At 44.8% G+C, this 16,376-nt stretch overlaps 1 protein-coding gene across 6 annotated transcripts in view; it reads right to left on the reverse strand.

Annotated features, from left to right (window-relative positions):
- The window catches only part of nf1a (neurofibromin 1a), a 155,606-nt gene that overhangs the window by 77,209 nt on the left and 62,021 nt on the right, over nucleotides 1–16,376 (reverse strand). For all 6 annotated transcript variants that reach the window (XM_061682142.1, XM_061682138.1, XM_061682141.1 and 3 more), the window contains 3 exons: nucleotides 16,131–16,292; nucleotides 15,876–15,973; nucleotides 8,255–8,390 (listed from right to left, as the gene is read on the reverse strand). In XM_061682142.1, the coding sequence (XP_061538126.1) occupies nucleotides 8,255–8,390; nucleotides 15,876–15,973; nucleotides 16,131–16,292 (396 nt within the window). The remainder of the gene's footprint in view (nucleotides 1–8,254; nucleotides 8,391–15,875; nucleotides 15,974–16,130; nucleotides 16,293–16,376) is intronic.

Here is a 16,376-nt window from a genome sequence, read left to right on the forward strand (position 1 = left end):
AAACTCAAAATGAAGAATGGGAAATCAAAACATTAAAAAAGCAAAATTAGTGAACATTTTTTGGGTGTTTAACACAAATTTCAATATCTGGACAACAGTGCCAACATGAATTGCAGCAGCAGTAAGAGTAGTAGTGGCAGCACCAGCAATGTGAAGCTGCCCAGGTTTTAGGCAAAGTGTGTGTTATCATGGCTCAAAGATTTTCACTCGTCAATGCTGTGATCACACCCATTGCATCAGCTTAAAACGTTTTCAAATAAACCCATTTGAAACGGAGATTGTATGTGAATTGACAAAATAATTGGACTAACGTAAAATATTTTTTTGTATTTTAGGTGCGTGTTTACTTATAGTAATAGGACAGCGACTTTCCCCTCCAGTGTGGAAGAGCAGTCTCACATGCGCTCATGCTTTAGATGTGATCAAAGCCTTCAATGCATTAAATGTTTAGGATTTTACTGATCACCAACTCAGAGGGAAAAACATTGCAGGTTAGCTGTTTTTGCCATCGTAAAATTGTTGGGTTAGGTGCCGATATCAATGCTTACTTCCAAGAGAAGGGTTCTCAAACTGGGGTCACTGGACCCCAAGGGGTCTAACAGTCGTAGCTTGGGGTTCTGCTAAATAATTTGCAATCAATTATCATTTAAAAAAGTGCATACCTATTGAACCGTCTGGACATAACTGATAACTGCAGCCTAACCAGCTATTGGGACCAGACTTTTCAGACTGCATATGGATGCTCGAATTTTAAGTGAAAGTTTGTTTTCCCTTTTCCCTGTTGATGTAGCTCCAACCTTCATTATTTCTAATATACTGTTTGTGAACTACATTGACACTATTCTTTGTGTTGTGTACGTGTAGCAACCTCTAATTAGGGTTAATTGAGTGCCCCCTAGTTATTAGTATATTCACAACAGTTTGTTATAAGTTGTGGAGTGCGTTGTTGTTAGCTCATAGCCTGCAGCATCTAACAAAGCATGCCACATGCTATACACGTAGTATGATCAATGACGTATGCGAAGTTCATGGCTGGTGAGGCACTGACTGTGTCAGATTCACAAGTATGAGCCAAACTGGCATATTTGCCATTAAATTAGGAGTCTGCCATTAAAAACTCATCCAAAAAAATAAATTACTTGATATTTATAGCTGATCTTCATGCTCCGACGTTGGTCTTCCTATATTTATGAGATTCACTTTTGATTGGTAGTCCAGTTTTGAGGAAAATCATTAAGGTTAGAGAGAATGTCTTCCATGTTTGGCTCATATTTGTACCAAACCTTTAGAATGAACGGACTTGCAGCTGCGCACTTGATTTTGGAATTGCAGAGAGCTATGTTTCTGCGTTGAAGAACAGCAGCAAAGTGAGCCCTAGCACTCTTACAGGCCCCCTTCGGTGAGGGAGAGTACTGTGCGCGCTCCTTTATCTTTAGTTTTATGTGATGAGCAAAACTAAATATGCATATACACAAATCCATCCATTTTCTGTACCGCTTATCCTCACTAGGGTCGCAGGTGTGCTGGAACCTATCCTAGCTATGTTCGGGCGAGAGGCGAGGTACACCCTGAACTGGTCGCCAGCCAATCACAGGGCACACAAACAACCATTCGCACTCACATTCCCACCTACGGGCAATTTAAAGTCTTCGATCAACCTACCATGCTTGTTTTTGGGATCTGGGAGGAAACCGGAGTATCCAAGGAAAACACACATAGGCACAGAGAGAACATGCAAACTCCACAGGCGGGGCCGGGATTTGAACCCCGGTCCTCAGAACTGTGAGGCAGATGGGCAAACGAGTCGTCCACCGTGTCGCCCAAATATTAAATAAATTAGCCTTACTATGGAAAATTAGGAGTGCATATTAAAAGTGTCTGAAAACATATTGGAAACCAGAAGAGGGACACGTACAGCCACTTGCCAATTAAAAGCTTCCTCAACCCAGTTAATAAAGGATTTAAAAAGTGGGTGCGAAGGCTTTTTCACACTGTACTTGCTCAGTTGTCAAAGCGCAACGACAACAGCAACAGGGGTGCGACCATCCCATAATTGTGCAAGAAACCAGCTGACTAAAGAAATTAACATTGCAAAGAGGAACTATGCAGCAAAGTTTGAAAAACAGTTTAGGTCCGAATTATTGGACCTAAATTAGTCTGGCATGCATTCCAATCGCTGACTAATTACAAGCGACGATCCCCCCAAGCTGAGAACAATAGCACACTAGCCAACGACTTGAATACCTTCTACTGAAGATTTGAAAAGGACACGTTCACACCCCACACCCACCCGGCCGCACCCCCGACCACAATCACACCTCTGACTTCTGCGTTAAGCATCCACGAACAGGATGTGAGACGCATCTTCAAACAACAAAAGATTAACAATGCGGCAGGCCCAGACCATGTGTCCCCATCCTGCCTCAAAGTTTGGGCGGACCAGCTCGCTCCAGTCTTCACACAGATCTTCAATAGATCTCTGGAACTGTGCGAAGTACCATCCTGTTTCAAACCCTCCACCATCATTCCAGTCCCCAAGAAACCTGTAATCCCGGGTCTAAATGACTACAGGCCTGTCGCCTTGACATCTGTGGTCATGAAGTCCTTTGAACGTCTCGTGCTGGACCACCTCAAGAGTGTCACAGGTCCCCTGCTGGACCCCCTGCAGTTTGCCTACCAAGCGAACAGGTCTGCGGATGATGCAGTCAACATGGGACTGCACTTCATCCTAGAACACCTCGACAGTGCAGGGACCTACGCGAGGATCCTGTTCGTGGACTTCAGCTCAGCGTTCAACACCATCATCCATGAACTCATTTCATCAAAGCTTCTCCAGCTCAGCGTCTCACCTGCCATCTGCCAGTGGATTTACAGCTTTCTGACAGGCAGGACACAGCAGGTCAGGTAGGGGGAGGCCACCTCTTCCACACGCATCACTGGGGCGCCCCCCAATTGTGTCCTCTCTCCGTTGCTCTTCTCTCTCTACACGAACGACTGCACCACAGCGCACCAGACTGTCAAACTCCTCAAGTTTGCAGATGACACCACTGTCATCGGCCTCTTCAAGGACGGTGACGAGTCTGCATATCGACAGGAAGCGGAGTGGCGAGAGCTGTGGTGCAGCCGACACAACCCTCACGTTGTCCAGCTGCCTTGTGTCAACCGTCGAGACCTTCAAGTTCCTGGGAATTACAGTCTCTCAGGACCTGAAGTGGGCGACCAACATCAACTCCGTCCTCAAAAAGGCCCAGCAGAGGATGTACTTCCTGCGGCTTCTGAGAAAGCACGGCCTGCCACGGGAGCTGCTGAGGCAGTTCTACACAGCGGTCATAGAATCAGTCCTGTGTTCTTCCATCACAGTCTGATTTGGTGCCGCTACAAAAAAGGACAAACTCCGACTGCAACGGACAATAAAAACTGCTGAAAGGATTGTCGGTACCCCCCTACCCACCCTTGAGCACTTGCACGCTGCCAGACCTAAGGCAAGAGCGTGCAAAATCCTCTCGGACCCTCCGCATCCCGGTCACCAGCTGTTCCAGCTCTTTCCCTCAGGTAGGCGCTACCTATCAATGCAAACTAGAACTAGCAGACATTCTAACAGCTTCTTCCCTCTTGCGATCAACTTCTTAAACACCTAACCTACAATTCCATTTCAACATGCTGGCAATTTTTTGACGAGTTCGTTGTTACATTTCTGTGGGGCCAATTATACATTACTTGTACACTCACTGGAGTTGTCTCGCCACGCAGCACTATTTGCATATCTGTTGTTGACCAATACTGGCCACTCATGCCAGAGTAGCATCTGCTCCATTTGCACAGTGATTGAGGAATATCTGCAACATTTGCACAACCAACATTGTCCCAGATTATCGCAATACTCGTCTCTTTAAACCGCATACACTCCTTGAAGTCACGGCGCCCTTTGCACAATGGTCATTGCACCGGACTATTGCAACATCAGTCATTCGAACTGCTCTAAGTGCTAGAGGACAAAAAAAAAAATAATGTACCGGCATTACCAGATAACTAGCAACCCTTTGCTGCTCAGTGACTTTTTTTTCTTTTTTTTGGCAATGCCTTTATGTCTCAAACGTGTTCTCTGTTAATTGACTGTCTGTTGTCGTACTAGAGCGGCTCCAACTACCGGACACAAATTCCTTGTGTGTTTTTTGGACATACTTGGCAAATAAAGATGATTCTGATTCTGATTGTGGTAGTGACGTAGCAGCCTAGAAGGAAGTCGAGAGGCCCCTCTTATCTCCCCGGTATACTTTTCGGCATATCATTTTTCTATTGGCCCAAAGCTTGTGATAGTGGGACACCGAAATTATTATGCCTTCCTCCATTTCCCCCTTGGCGTTTATTGTACAAGTCCACCAAAATAGCACTCAGAAATCACTCTGCCAGCCCCTCTCCGATTGGAGGAGCTTTCTGACATCACTGTGTTGCCGCCCCAGAATACAACATTTTTCTATCTGAGGATGCAACGCTATGAATCAGACGGCCTCTTCTGCATTGACGCGTCGCGTCGCTTCAAAGCACGCTGCCATCCCCTCAGCAGATACAGACCCTTTCCAAAAGGGATCCGGCAAGTTGTCTGGCAAGTCAAGCACTGTAATGGCATGGGCATCAAACCAGGTTTTGGTGCTTCTGGCAGTATGGGCAGGGGCCAGGTCCTACTGGAAGATGAAATCTGCATCTCCATACAGATCCTCAGCAGAAGGAATCATGAAGTCCTCTAAAACATTCTGGTGACCTTGGATTTAAGAAAGCAGAGTTTACCAACACCTGCACTGGACATTGCACCCCAAATCATGACTGACTGACACTGATATTTCACACTGGACCTCAAGCAGCTTGGGTTCTGTTCTTCACCAGTCTTCCTCCAAACCATTGGACTTTGACTGACGGGGAGCATTTCCTGCTGACACGCTGCTTATATAGAGGTAAGGTGGACGTGAGTGAGGACATTATGCGGAAGTTAAAATGGGAAGGGTGCGCGTGAAAGAGGACGCTAAAGGCACGCCACCAGTAGGTATATAGTTTCAGTCTGTGCATTGTGCAAAACAACATCGGTTTGGCTAAGGACCCCCGAAAATGGCACCTACGAAGAGACCTGCTTACGAAGTACAGTTTAAACTGCAAGCTATCAGCCGTGAGAGAATTCAAGATCAACGAATCCATGGTTCGCAAGTGGAGGAAGCAGGAAAACGAGCTTCGCCAAGTCAAGAAGACGAAGCTGAGTTTCCGTGGAAACAAGGCGAGGTGGCCCGAGTTGGAAGACCAACACGAGCAATGGATTAATGACCAAAGAACAGCCGGGAGAAGCGTCTCTACAGTCACCATTTGAGTGCAATAATTCGGACCTTGCCATCATTCCGGGAGGCTTGACGAAGGAACTCCACCTGCTGGACATCGGTGTAAACAGGGTGTTCAAAGTGAAGTTGCGAGCGCCGTGGGAGCCATGGATGACAGATGGTGAACACAGCTTTACTAAAACTAGGAGGCAGCGCCGGGCGAGTTATGCCACAATTTGTGAATTGATTGTGGATGCTTGGGCTAACGTGTCTGCTTGCACTGTTGTACGAGCGTTCGTAAAAGCTGGCATCATTTCTGAGGAGCCGCACGGCAACGAGACTGACTCAGACAATGACGAGAGGGAACCTGGCTTTGTTTGATGGAGAACTTGCCCAGCTGTTCATTTCGGCTACAGAAGATGAGGACTTTGATGGATTTGTGGATGAGGTTTGATCAAAAAATAACGTGAGCACATTGTTAAATACTTCAATAAAGTACAACTGAACTCAGTTTTGCTCCGGCTGCCTTTTTAAAAACATTGTTTTAGCGTGCATGCATGCTACCGTATGTTTTACGATGCCTGCCCCAATAATACGGTGCGCCTTATGCATGTGTTAAATACAGAAATAGAACCCGTAACTGAGACTGCACCTTTTAAAACGGTGCCCCTTATGGTCGTGAAAATACGGTATGTCAAAAAATAAACAAATACTTGAAATTGTTTAAAATGTGGACCCTGAATCTACAATCTATGAAAGTTTCGCTTTATGAATGGAATTACGGAAACAAATAAACTTTTCCATGATATTGAAATTTTTTGGAATGTGTCTGTACACAATGAATGGGAAAGTCAAGGGCGTCAGAGGCCTTGCTGAGTGCAGTGTAAAAAGGCCTTAATGCTCCAGTGCGAACTGCTGCATTTAAATTTAAAATAGAAATACGCAAATCAAGCAATTTTGACCATAAAATCATTTCACAAAAAAAATAAAAAAACAATAAAAGGCACAGAGCACAGAACTAAAACTGAAAAGATTTGTATTTAATCATTCTTTATCTTTTTATCCATGATGAGGCTCAGCCTTCCCTGCATTCCCTGACTCCACGTCCTGAGTGTGATGTTCATGAGTATGTATGATCTCTCTATTTGATTATACTTATCCCCGTCATGTATGGGCCTATCCTAATGATATATTCATAATGCAAATCATTGTGTGTCGCTATCTCTATCATAGCTGCCTTATATCACAGTATAGTAGTTAATTATATACAGTCTTGTGAAAATATTAACTACAATTCTGATTTTGTTATGCGACACACTATACACTGGATATAAAAAGTCTACACAAATTCAAAAGCCAGATTTTTGTGATATAAAAATATTAGACCACAGAAAATAATTTCAAAACCTTTTCCACCAATAATGTGACCTATAGGCTGTATAACTCAATACAAAAAAAGCATGAAATCTTTTGGAAAGAGGCAGTAAAACTAAACAACATATGTGGTTGGACAAGTGTCCACACCCTCTTACAACTGGGGATGTGCCTGTGTTCAGAATTAAACAATTGCAACGAAACTCATGTTAAAGTGCCACAAAACGTGAATCTTGCCACCCTACTCCCATAGCCCAGAAATATGAAGGTGGCGGCCACTTGTTCTCGCATGGAGTAAACAGCAAGAAATTACCAGAAATTCCTGCAGCTCCTTCAATGTTGGTGCTGGCCTTTTGGCAGCCTCCCTGACCAGTTTTCTTCTCGTGTTTTCTTAAATTTTGGAGGGACGTCCAGTTATTCTTAATGTCACTGTTGTGCCATATTTTCTCCACTTGACTTGTGTTCCATGGTGTACTGTATTTAATGTCTTGGAAATCCTTTTGTATCCTTCTCCTGACTGATACCTTTGAACAATGAAATCCCTCTGCTGCTGTGGAAGATCTCTGTGTACCATTGGCTTGTGGTGTAAGATGTGACGACAAAAATGTCAGGAAAAGCCTACTACAACATCTGAACATTTTTAAGGGGTTCATCATAGGCACTTTAAGTGGCTGTAGGTGTGTGCTGAGCCCCTTTTAACATGAGTTTGAATGTGATTGGTCATTCTCAACACAGCCACATCCCTAGTTATAAGAGGGTGCACACCATCTCATTCATTTTTACTTCCCTTCAAGAAAAGATTGCATTTTTGTACAGATTATAGGACACATTCATGAAAAAAGCTTGTTTCATGTGAAACATTACAAAAAATTATTATTTGCTGCTTGTATTATGAGGGGGTCCTTGGAAAAATGTATCCCTTGACCCAAAAAGTTTGAGAACCCGTCCTGGAAGAGTGTCAGCATTTTTTTGTTGTACAGATTATAGGACATAATGAAAAAAAGCCTGTTTCATGCGAAACATTCAAAAGATAATGAATTGCTGCTCGTATTATGAGGGGGTCCTTCGAAAAATGTATCCCTTGACCCAAGAAGTTTGAGAACCCCTGTCCCGGAAGAGTGCCAACATTCTTTCAGTTCTGTCCCTCTCCTGGTCGAGGTGTGAAAATGAGAATATTCTCAAATAAGAAATATATTTCTTTCATTATCTACTGACATTTTCTCACCACAGACTGCGACTATTGCGATGGCAAAAAAAAATAGATATTTTTTTAAAAAGGCCATTTATAGTGTTACGATGCTTCGGTTGCTTGTCTTTCAGGATATAAACTGCATTTTAAAACAGTCAGAAGTAAAAACTGGATATTAGAATATTGTGGGATAAAATCACGATGAAGAAGATTTTATATACGTATGAACAGCTGTGCATGGATAGGTGAGATGCAGAGAGCAGTGAGTTCAGCAGCATCAGAGAAACTGGAGAGAATGTAGAGGCAAGAGTTTAAAATGTATAAATAAACAGATAAGAGCAAGGTTAGAAGCTAGGGGTCATGATGGTGTTGAACTTGGGGGGGGTTCTACCTGGTAGAGACAGTGGCAGACGCTACGAAGCTGAGGGGGGAACTCGCTGGATGAACCGATGATGGCATGGAAGAAACGTTCAGTGATCTGCAACAGGTTTCTCTGATTATCTTCCAAGTTCTCACCTTGTTCCAGTCTGATGAGCAAGAGGAAGAAAAATAAAATTAAATTATTTCAACATTCTGATCTAAAGACAGGTAAAAGTGTAAAACTTTTAAGAAACAAATCACAACCAAATCCTTTCAGGAACGAAATTTAGATTTGAATTGCAGTATACATTGCTGTGAAAAACAATGTTTCCCCCATTCTGGATTTAAAAAAAACTAAACAAAAGAAAAAAGAGGACATTTATCCTGCTGAAATGTTTTATATCATCAAGCTAGCCAATTTTAATATCTCACAAAGACAATCCAAATTCATATAAAAATAGGGATGCACCGATACCATTTTCCCCCCCAGACTGAATACAAGTACCAATACTTGATAATGCTATGTCTTGCAATTGGGGTGAAAATGTGATTTATTTAAATATTGTCGAAAAAGAAATTCTCTTGAATGGCATAAGTTCCACTAAAATAAAAAACTTTTTAGAGTAACAAATTACTATTACTGACATTTTAACATTCAACTGCCATCCATCCATCAATCCATTTTCTACCGGTTATCCGAGGTCGGGTCGCGGGGGCAGTAGCTTTAGCAGAGACGTCCAGACTTCTCTCTCCCCAGCCACTTCATCCAACTCTTCCGGGGGGATCCCGAGGCGTTCCCAGGCCAGCCGAAGGATGTAGTCTCTCCAGCGTGTCCTGAGTCGTCCCCGGGGTCTCCTCCCGATGGGACGTTTCCGGAACGGCTCACTAGGGAGGCGTCCGGGAAGCATCTGAATCAGATGCCCCAGCCACCTCATCTGGCTCCTCTCGATGTGGAGGAGCAGCTGCTCTATTCAGAGTTCCTCCCGGATGACCGAGCTTCTCACCCTAAGGGAGAGCCCGGACACCCTGCAGAGGAAACTCATTTCGGCCGCTTGTATCCGGGATCTTGTTCTTTCAGTCACGACCCACAGCTCGTGACCATAGGTGAGGGTAGGAACGTAGATCGACCGGTAAATCGAGAAATTCGCCTTTCGGCTTAGCTCCTTCTTTACCACAAAGGATCGATACAAAGTCCGCATCACTGCAGACGCTGCACCGATCCGCCTGTCGATCTCCTGTTCCATTTTTCCCTCACTCGTGAACAAGACCCCAAGATACTTGAACTCCTCCACTTGGGGCAGGACCTCATCCCCGACCTAGAGAGGGCCGCCACCCTTTTTCGACTGAGGACCATGGTCTCAGATTTGGAGGTGCTGATTCTCATCCCAGCAGTTTCACACAGCTGCGAACTGCTCCAGTGAGAGTTGGAGGTCACGGCTTGATGAAGCCAACAGAACCACATCATCTGCAAAAACCAGAGGTGCAATACAGAGGCCACCAAACCGGACCCCCTCTACGCGTCGGCTGCACCTCGAAATTCTGTCCATAAAAGTTATGAACAGCCTTGGCAGAGTCCAACCCTCACCAGAAACGAGCCTGACTTACTGACGGATATGAGGACCAAACTCAAACTCCGGTCGTACAGGTACCGAACAGCCCGTATCAGGGGGTTTGGTACCCCATACTCCCAAAGCACCCCCCACAAGACCCCCCGAGGGACACGGTCGAAGGCCTTCTCCAAGTCCACAAAACACATGTAGACTGGTTGGGCGAACTCCCATGCACCCTCGAGGTCCCTGCCAAGGGTGTAGAGCTGGTCCACTGTTCCACGGCCAGGACGAAAACCACACTGCTCCTCCTGAATCTGAGATTCAACTTCCCAACGGACCCTCCTCTCCAGCCCCCCTGAATAGACCTTACCAGGGAGGCTGTGATCCCCCTGTAGTTGGAACACACCCTCAGTTGCCCCTTCTAAAAAAGGGGGACCAAAAGCCCAGTCTGCCAATCCAGAGGCACTGTCCCCGATGGCCACGCGATGTTGCAGAGGCATGTTAACCAGGACAGCCCTACAACATCCAGAGCCTTGAGGAACTCCGGGCGAATCTCATCCACCCCCGGGGCCTTGCCACCGAGGAGTTTTTTTAACCACCTCGGTGACCTCAACCCCAGAGTTAGGAGAGCCCGCCTCAGAGAACCCAGACTCTGCTCCCTCATGGGAAGGCGTGTCGGTGGAATTGAGGAGGTCTTCGAAGCATTCTCCATGGTCAACTCGGATTCGGACATTCAATGTCCCCCGCCTCGCCCAGAACATGAGCAAAGTTCTGTGGGAGGTGGGAGTTGAAACTCCTTCTGACAGGGGATTCCGCCAGACGTTCCCAGCAGACCCTCACAATACGTTTGGGCCTACCAGGTCGGACCGGCATCTTCACCCACCATCGGAGCAAACTCACCACCAGGTGGTGATCAGTTGACAGCTCCACCCCTCTCTTCACCAGAGTGTCCAAGACATGCGTCCGCAAGTCTGATGACACGACCACAAAGTCGATCGACGAACTGCGACCTAGGGTGTCCTGGTGCCAATTGCACATGTGGACACCCTTATGCTTGAACATGGTGTTCGTTATGGACAGTCCGTGATGAGCACAGAAGTCCAATAACAGAACACCGCTCGGGTTCTGGTCGGGGGGCCGTTCCTCCCAATCATGCCCTTCCAGGTCTCACTGTCATTGCCCATGTGAGCATTGAAGTCCCCCAGCAGAACAATGGAGTCCCCAGTGGGAGGGCTCTTCTCGACCTCACACATCAGCTCGGCCTCCTTCCCTGCCAGAGAGGTGACATTCCACGTCCCTAGAGCCAGCTTCTGTAGCCGGGGATCGGATCGCCAAGGTCCCCGCTTTCGGCCAGCATCCAGCTCGCACTGCACCCGACCCCTATGGCCCATCCCACAGGTGGTGAGCCACGTTACCCTTTCGGGCTGTGCCCGGCCGGGCCCCATGGGTGCAGGCCCGGCCACCAGGTGCTCGGCTTCGAGCCCCCCCGCCAAGCCTGGCTCCAAAGGGGGGCCCCAGTGACCCGTGTCCGGGCAAGGGAAACCTGAGTCCATTTTTTGTCGTCATCATAAGGGGTCTTTGCACTGTACTTTGTCTGGTCCCTCCCTAGGACCAGTTTGCCATGGGTGACCCTGCCAGGGGCATAAAGCCCCAGACAACTTAGCTCCTAGGCTCATTGGGACACAAACCCCTCCACCACGATAAGGTGACGGCTCAAGGAGGGAATTCAACATTCAACTGCATGTTTTTCCAAACAGTCTTGCCACACACTTCACTTCCATATAGTTGTAACACAAGGCATTTTAGTTCTAAACTTGGAGGGCAACTGAAGTGACACATTATTACACCATCGCTTCTTTTTAATCTGGACTGAGGCAGGATCTTTTTTTTCCCCCCAATGAAAAGTGTTATGTACAGTGGGGCAAAAAAGTATTTAGTCAGCCACCAATTGTGCAAGTTCTCCCGCTTAAAAAGATGAGAGAGGCCTGAAATTTTCATCGTGGGTATACCTCACCTGACAGACAAAATGAGAAAAAAAATAATAATTCCAGAAAATCACAATGATTTTTAAAGAATTTATTTTTAAAGAATTATGGTGGGAAATAAGTATTTGGTCAATAACAAAAGTCACCTCAATACTTTGTTATATACCCCTTTGTTGGCAATGACAGAGGTCAAACGTTTTCTGCAAAGTCTTCACAAGGTTTTCACACACTGTTGTTGGTATTTTAGCCCATTCCTCCATGCAGATCTCTGCTAGAGCAGTGATGTTTTGGGGCTGTCGCTGGGCAACACACACTTTCAACTCCATCTTAAGATTTTCGATGGGGTTGAGCTCTGGAGACTGGCGAGGCCACTCCAGGACCTTGAAATGCTTCTTAAAAAGCCACTCCTTTGTTGCTGGGCTGTGTGTTTGGGATCATTGTCATGCTGACAGACCCAGCCAAGTTTTATCTTCAATGCCCTTGCTAATGGAAGGTTTTCACTCAAAATCTCACGATACATGGCCCCATTCATTCTTTCCTTTACACGGATCAGTCGTCCTGGTCCCTTTGCAGAAAAACAGCTCCAACGCATTCTTTCTCCTCGAAATACAACAAGTTGAGTTTTTACCAAAAGGTTCTATTTTGGTTTCATCTGACCATATGGCATTCTCCCAATCCTCTTCTGGATCATCCAAATGCTCTCTAGCAAACTTTAGACAGGCCTGGAAATGTCTTAAGCAGGGGGACACGTCTGGCACTGCAGGATTTGAGTCCCTTGCGGCATAGTGTGTTACTGATGGCAGCCTTTGTTACTTTGGTCCCAGCTCTCTGCAGGTCATTCACTAGGTCCCCCCATGTGGTTCTGGGATTTTTGCTCACCGTTCTTGTGATCATTTTGACCCCACGGGGTGAGATCTTGCTTAGAGCCCCAGATCAAGGTAGAGTATCAGTGGTCTTGTATGTCTTCCATTTTCTAATAATTGCTCCCACAGTGCACATTTCTTCACACTAAGCTGCTTACCAATTGCAGACTCAGTCTTCCCACCCTGGTGCAGGTCTACAATTTTGTTTCTGGTGTCCTTTGACAACTTTTTGGTCTTGGGCATAGTGGAGTTTGGAGTGTGACTGTTTGAGGTTATGTACAGTCTTTTATACTGATGAGTTCAAACAGGTGCCATTAATACAGGTAATGAGTGGAGGACAGAGGAGCCTCTTAAAGAATAAGTTACAGGTCTGTGAGAGCCAGAAATATTGTTTGTTTGCAGGTTAAATAAGCGGGTCACAGGAGGGCCAGGGTGGGCAGGCGACGTGTTGCCACCCCAGTCGTCTGGAGCGGAGTCGGCGACGGTGCTTGGGAAACTCGCCTGCCGACGGCCTGTCACTGCAACAGGCAAAGTTACTTCTCCATTTTGGCAGATCATCATTTCCAGCCGGCTTAAATAGTTCTCATCCGTGTGTACCTTAAAGTATCTTCACACGGCTGACATACAGTGGTCATGGAAAGTACTCAGACCCCCATAAATTTTTCACTCTTTGTTGTATTGCAGCCATTCGCTAAAATCATTTAAAAAAATTCTTCAATGTCCACACAGCACCCCACATTGACAGAAAAAAGGCAGAATTGTTGACATTTTTGCAGATTTAGTAATAGTATTCAGTATTATTAAGTATTCAGACCCATTGCTCTGACACTCATATTTAACTCGGGTGCTGTCCATTTCTTCTGATCATCCTTAAAAGTGTTCTACACCTTCATTGGGGTGCAGCTGTGTTTGGTTATACTGATTGAACTTGATTAGGAAAGCCACACACCTGTTTATATAAGACCTTACAGCTCACAGTGCATGTCAGAGCAAATGAGAATCATGAAGTCAAAGGAACTGCCTGAAAAGCTCAGAGACAGAATTGTGGCATGGCACAGATCTGGAAAGGTTAAAAAAAAATATATATTTCTGCTGCACTTAAGGTTCCTAAGAGCACAGTGGCCTCCATAATCCTTAAATGGAAGACATTTGGGACGACTAGAACTCTTCCTAGAACTGTCCGTCTGGCCAAACTGAGCAATCGAGGGAGAAGAGCCTTGGTGAGAGAGATAAAGAAGAACCCGAAGATCACTGTGGCTGAGTTCCAGAGATGCAGTCGGGAGATGGGAGAAAGTTCTAGAAAGCCAACCATCACTGCAGCCCTCCACCAGTCGGGGCTTTATGGCAGAGTAGCCCGACGGAAGCCTCTCCTCAGTGCAAGACATGAAAGACTGCATGGAGTTTGCTCAGAAACACCTGAATGACTCCAAGATGGTGAGAAATAAGATTCCCTGGTCTGATGAGACCAAGATAGAACTTTTTGGCCTTAATTCTTAGCGGTATGTGTGGAGAAAACCAGGCACTGCTCATCACCTGTCCAATGCAGTCCCAACAGTGAAGTGGGGGTGTTTTTCAGCTGCAGGGACAGGACGACTGGTTGCAATCGAAAGAAAGATGAATGCGGCTAAGTAAAGGGATATCCTGGACGAAAAAACCTTCTCCAGAGTGCTCAGGACCTCAGACTGGGTTGAAGTTTCACCTTCCAACAAGACAATGACCGTAAGCACACAGCTAAAATAACAAAGGAGTGGCTTCAGAACAACTCCATGACTGTTCTTGAATGGCCCAGCCAGAGCCCTGACTTAAACCCAATTGAGCATCTATGGAGAGACCTGAAAATGCCTGTCCACCAACGTTCACCATCCAACCTGACAGAACCGGAGAGGATCTGGAAGGAGGAATGGCAGAGGATCCCCAAATCCAGGTGTGAAAATTTTTTTTCATCATTCCCAAAAAGACTCATGGCTGCATTAGCTCAAAAAGGGTGCTTCTACTAAATATTGAGAAAAGGGTCTGAATACTTATGGCTGTGTGATATTTCAGTTTTTCTATTTTAATAAATCTGAAAAAGTTCAACAATTATTTTTTTTTCTGTCAATATGGGGTGCTGTGTGTACATTGATGAGGAAAAAAATTAACAAATGATTTTAGCAAATGGCTGTAATATAACAAAGAGTGAACATTTTAAGGGGGTCTGAATACTTTCCATACCCACTGTAGGTCCGATTTGGAAGGTACAATGGACCCCCACTATTTGCGGGGGATAGGGACCGGGCCCTGCAAATAGTGCATATAAAGGACGGCCATTATTTTTTTTTTAAAACCCAAAAATTCTTGAATAAGCGGGGATAAATTGCCAATAAGTGTTATGGGGATTGGTCAAAAAAAAAAAAAAAAAAAAAAAAAAGAACAAATTGGTAAAAAGAAAAAAAAGAAATGTTTTTTTTTAATCCGCCAATAGGTAAATCCATGGGTGCTGAGGTCCACTGTATACATCAGGCTGACAGAATGGTATTGATGTCACAGTATCGGATCATTTATATGAGTCTGAGTACAAGTACAGTGGTACAATATTAGCACGGATACCAATACTGGGATCTGTATATGTGCATCCCTACATAAAATGACGTTTCTCAATCATGGTTTTATTTATTAGGGAGGGGGAAATTATTTGACTGTATGTGAAAATGTAATTGCAAAATATTTACAAATGAATCACTAATTTTACGATAAAGTCCCATAGTGTTCTTTCACACTGTGGACAAGAAGCCAAATTTGCAATGGTGAATGATTTCTAATAAATATGCAAAGGCCTGCAGAAGAAAAATATCAACTAGCAAAAGATAGACATGCAAATGAAAATAGCTGTGTGATGATATTAGTTTACATCTCATCAGAATTCAGGATCATTTTGTCTTAATTCAGATGAACTTGACTAGCTGTAAATATTGATGCTGTTGCTACGCCATCCACTTTGATATGACATTTGGAATTGCAGCCAAACAAGTTGAAGACGGTCGGCAACTCATGAAAACTAGTTGCAGAACCACGCACACAGTGTGAAATGACTGAATAGTTCAGATGCATTCTGGTGCTTGAGTGTAAAGAAATAGTGAAGGGAAGTGTAGCTGTCACAGCATCACCATGACCATGTGGATCAACTGAATAATTTAGCTATTTCCAGCCGTTACCTTTCTGGTGTGGAGGTTAATATATAATTTAATAAGTGACACAAAGAGAATAAAGTATCATACCGAGTGGGGTCCACCTCAAAACTGATGTGTTCAGGGGTTGTAATGACCCCTTTTAACAAAGGTTCTAGTAACTTCTGCAGGTATGCCGCTCCATAGACCTAAATGTACAAACACAACGAATTAAAAAAATATTTTAGCTCACTCTTGCAGATGGAAATGAATCCCCATATAATATGACATAACAGTATTTCAGTTAAGAGGAAAAATTTTATTGTCCAAAGAAAATTGCCTGTTGTGAAGTTAAAAGTTTCCTACCTTAAAACAAAAGGTCATTATTTTGCTAGCCAGGCTGTTTCCCCGAAAAAGGGTCTGCATGGAGTCAGCAAGCTCCACCTCTTTGGAAAACATATTCCATAGCAACTGGTAGAGGAGGTGACGGGAGTCGAACAATGTCACCAGGACCCGAGCAAGCTCATCCTTGAAATGTAAATGATTACATTGTTGCTGGAAAACCAACTGATGCAAATATGATTACCTATCATACACATTCATGTTTGCTTT

Source organism: Phycodurus eques, chromosome 7, assembly GCF_024500275.1.
Source record: "Phycodurus eques isolate BA_2022a chromosome 7, UOR_Pequ_1.1, whole genome shotgun sequence".
NCBI classification, from domain to species: domain Eukaryota; kingdom Metazoa; phylum Chordata; class Actinopteri; order Syngnathiformes; family Syngnathidae; genus Phycodurus; species Phycodurus eques.